The sequence below is a fragment of the Octodon degus genome, unplaced genomic scaffold (assembly GCF_000260255.1).
Source record: "Octodon degus isolate 3935 unplaced genomic scaffold, OctDeg1.0 scaffold00050, whole genome shotgun sequence".
NCBI lineage: Eukaryota > Metazoa > Chordata > Mammalia > Rodentia > Octodontidae > Octodon > Octodon degus.
Genome location: NW_004524626.1, coordinates 7,288,045 through 7,290,607, shown reverse-complemented (window position 1 = coordinate 7,290,607; position 2,563 = coordinate 7,288,045). Strand labels below are relative to the sequence as shown.

The 2,563-nt window shown below is 49.8% G+C and overlaps 1 protein-coding gene across 1 annotated transcript in view; it reads left to right on the top strand.

Moving 5' to 3' along the window:
• The first annotated feature begins 866 nt into the window (after window positions 1-866).
• The window catches only part of Atcay (ATCAY, caytaxin), a 28,268-nt gene continuing 26,571 nt past the window's right edge, over window positions 867-2,563 (top strand). The window contains exon 1 of the mRNA XM_004632705.1: window positions 867-943. Coding sequence (XP_004632762.1) covers window positions 867-943 — 77 coding nt within the window. The remainder of the gene's footprint in view (window positions 944-2,563) is intronic.

The following is a 2,563-nucleotide window of genomic DNA, read 5'->3' as shown; positions in this document are numbered from 1 at the left end:
ACAGCTTGGAATCTGATGTTTGGAAGGTGTCAGAGAGGTCATCTCCCATTTGACTCTTTCCTTACAGACAGGGAAATTGAGGCCCAGAAAGGTGAAGCATTTGGGAGCCTGTCATTCCTCAAAGTACAAATACATTCGGCCTCCCTCAGCTGCTCTGATTCTGCCAGGAGGGGGCCGAGTGCTGAAGCCAATCAATACCCAGAGGCTCACCCCAGTCATGGGCTCAGAACAACAAAAACCAAGCCTGCATTTTGTTTGGGGTTGATGATGATTTTGATCTGATTTGCGAGCCCAGGCCCTTTCCACACTGCCTTCTTAGCCCTGGTGCAGGAAGGATGTCAGGACTTGTGGAAGGACCGCGGGGGTGGGGCTGATGGCCTGGTGCAGGCAGAGGGGAGTTGGAGTAGGCGGGTACTCTTTGAAAGGGGGGAGGGGAAATGAACCCTACAAGTCATTCACACTTTATTGTAAGTTACGGACTGTTGTTTGTTGTTTAATTCATTGTTTCTTGGATGAGGTCCAAAGTAAGAGAGAGAAAGAGTCTGCTGTGATCATCACTTGCTCTGGGGAGTGGATTTCACAGGTCCCAGTATGGACGCGATTATAGCAGCAAGCCCAGCTCCTAACCTGCATTCCAATTCCATACCCACCTAGAAGTTCTCAGCTGTGGAATGAAAACCTGTCGTGGGGCCCATCAAAGACTCAATAAGACAACAGGCACACGAACTCTGCAGATCCACCCCCTACATGCTGCAGGTGGAGGGAGGCGTGGCTGTTGCAATTCTTGTCCAGTGAAACTCACTCCTCCCTCTATGGCTCTTCTTCAGGGCTCTTCCTGCTTCAGCCAGCCCCTCTTCCCGGCTCCCATGGGGACTACAGAGGCCACACTCCGGATGGAAAATGTGGACGTGCGGGAGGAATGGCAGGATGAGGATCTCCCCAGGTAGGCCCTGCGGTCCCAGGCCACACCTGGCCCAGCGCCTCTAGGGGTGGCGAGCGGGAGGTGCCGCTAACACTATCAAGAGCCCCCTGGAGTGGAGGTGGTAGTGGTGCATGCCTGTTACCTCAGCTTCTCAGGAGGCTGAGGCAGGAGTATTGCAAGCTCCAACTCAACCTGATCAACTTAACAACTAAGTGAGAACTTGATTCAAAATAAAAACGTAAGGATGGACATGGTGGTGCACCCTGTAATCCTAGCACCTGGGAGGCTGAGTTCAAGACCAGCCTGGGTGACAAAGTGAGTTCAAGGTCGGCCTGGACTTCATATTGAGACCCTATATCCAAAACAAATATATAGGGGCTGGCAAGATAGCTCAGTGGTCTAAAGCGCCTGCTTAGGCAAGATTAGGGAAGCATGCAAGGACCTCGGTTCCATCCCCAGCACCACATGCCCCCAGGGTGGGCTGAGCTGACCATTAAAAAAAAAAAGAAGAAGAAAATAAATAAAGGAAACATTAAAAAAATAACAAAACAAATATATAAATGGGTTGGGGATATGGCTGAGTATGAAGGCCCTAAATTTGAATTGCAGTATAACAAAAATAAAAATTTAGGGGCTGGGGAGATAGCTTGGTAGTCTAAGTACCTGACTGACAAGCGCAAGGACCCAGGTTTGATCTCCAGTACCACGTGCCATGCAGGCCCTGGAACCCCAGGCACACCCTGCTGGGCGTGGTGGTGTACACCTATAAGCCCAGAACTGGGGAGTCTGAGGCAAGAGGATCACTATGAGTCTGAACTGCAGAGTAATACCCTGTACCAAATTAATTAATTAAATTTAATTAAATTAAATTTTAAAAACTGATTGGAGAGAAGAAAGCAAGGAGCTGTGAACTGAAGGCTACTGGCACCTCTAGAGGCTGGGACAGGTGGGTCCCAGATTCTCCCAAGGCTCTGGGAGGGGCCAGCTACATACCTACATCTAAATGGCAGCCCCATGAGGCGGACTTTGGACTTGCTCTTGGCCTCTGGAATTGTAAAGGTGAAACATGGGAGATTTTGAGGGATGAGTTACATGGTGATCTGTCACAGAAACTGTGCTGTATGAGTCCATTCTCTCACTATGACAATATGCCAGAGGCAGCTCACTTGACATAGAGAAAAGGTTATGCAAGCTGGAAGTGGAACAAGGAAGAGAAAGATTGTGCTGAGGGCCTCATTGACTGGACCACCTTGTAGCCAAGGGCAAAGGCAAAGATGTGTGTGGGAAAGAGGAAAATCCCCTTGAAAACAGAAAGGCACAGAGGCCGGGTGGCTGGGTTCTTTAACAGGTTCCTAACAACTACCTCTGGAGAACCAACAAGAGTCCCCTGAGGTTTTTCTCAGTACTTTCTGAGGCAGGGTCCACAATGACCTAAAGACCTCCCCTGGGCTCTGCCTCTTAAAGATCCCAGCACCTCCCTTTTGGCACACCAAGGACCACGCTTCCAGCACCTACATGTCTGGGGGACAAGCTGAGCCAAAACCTTCACTGAACAAAGTGCACGGTTATTTTGTCTGTCTTTCTGCCAGTTAACAACTCTACACAGAAAGCTCAGGGCAAAGGTCCTGGGTTCAACCCTAG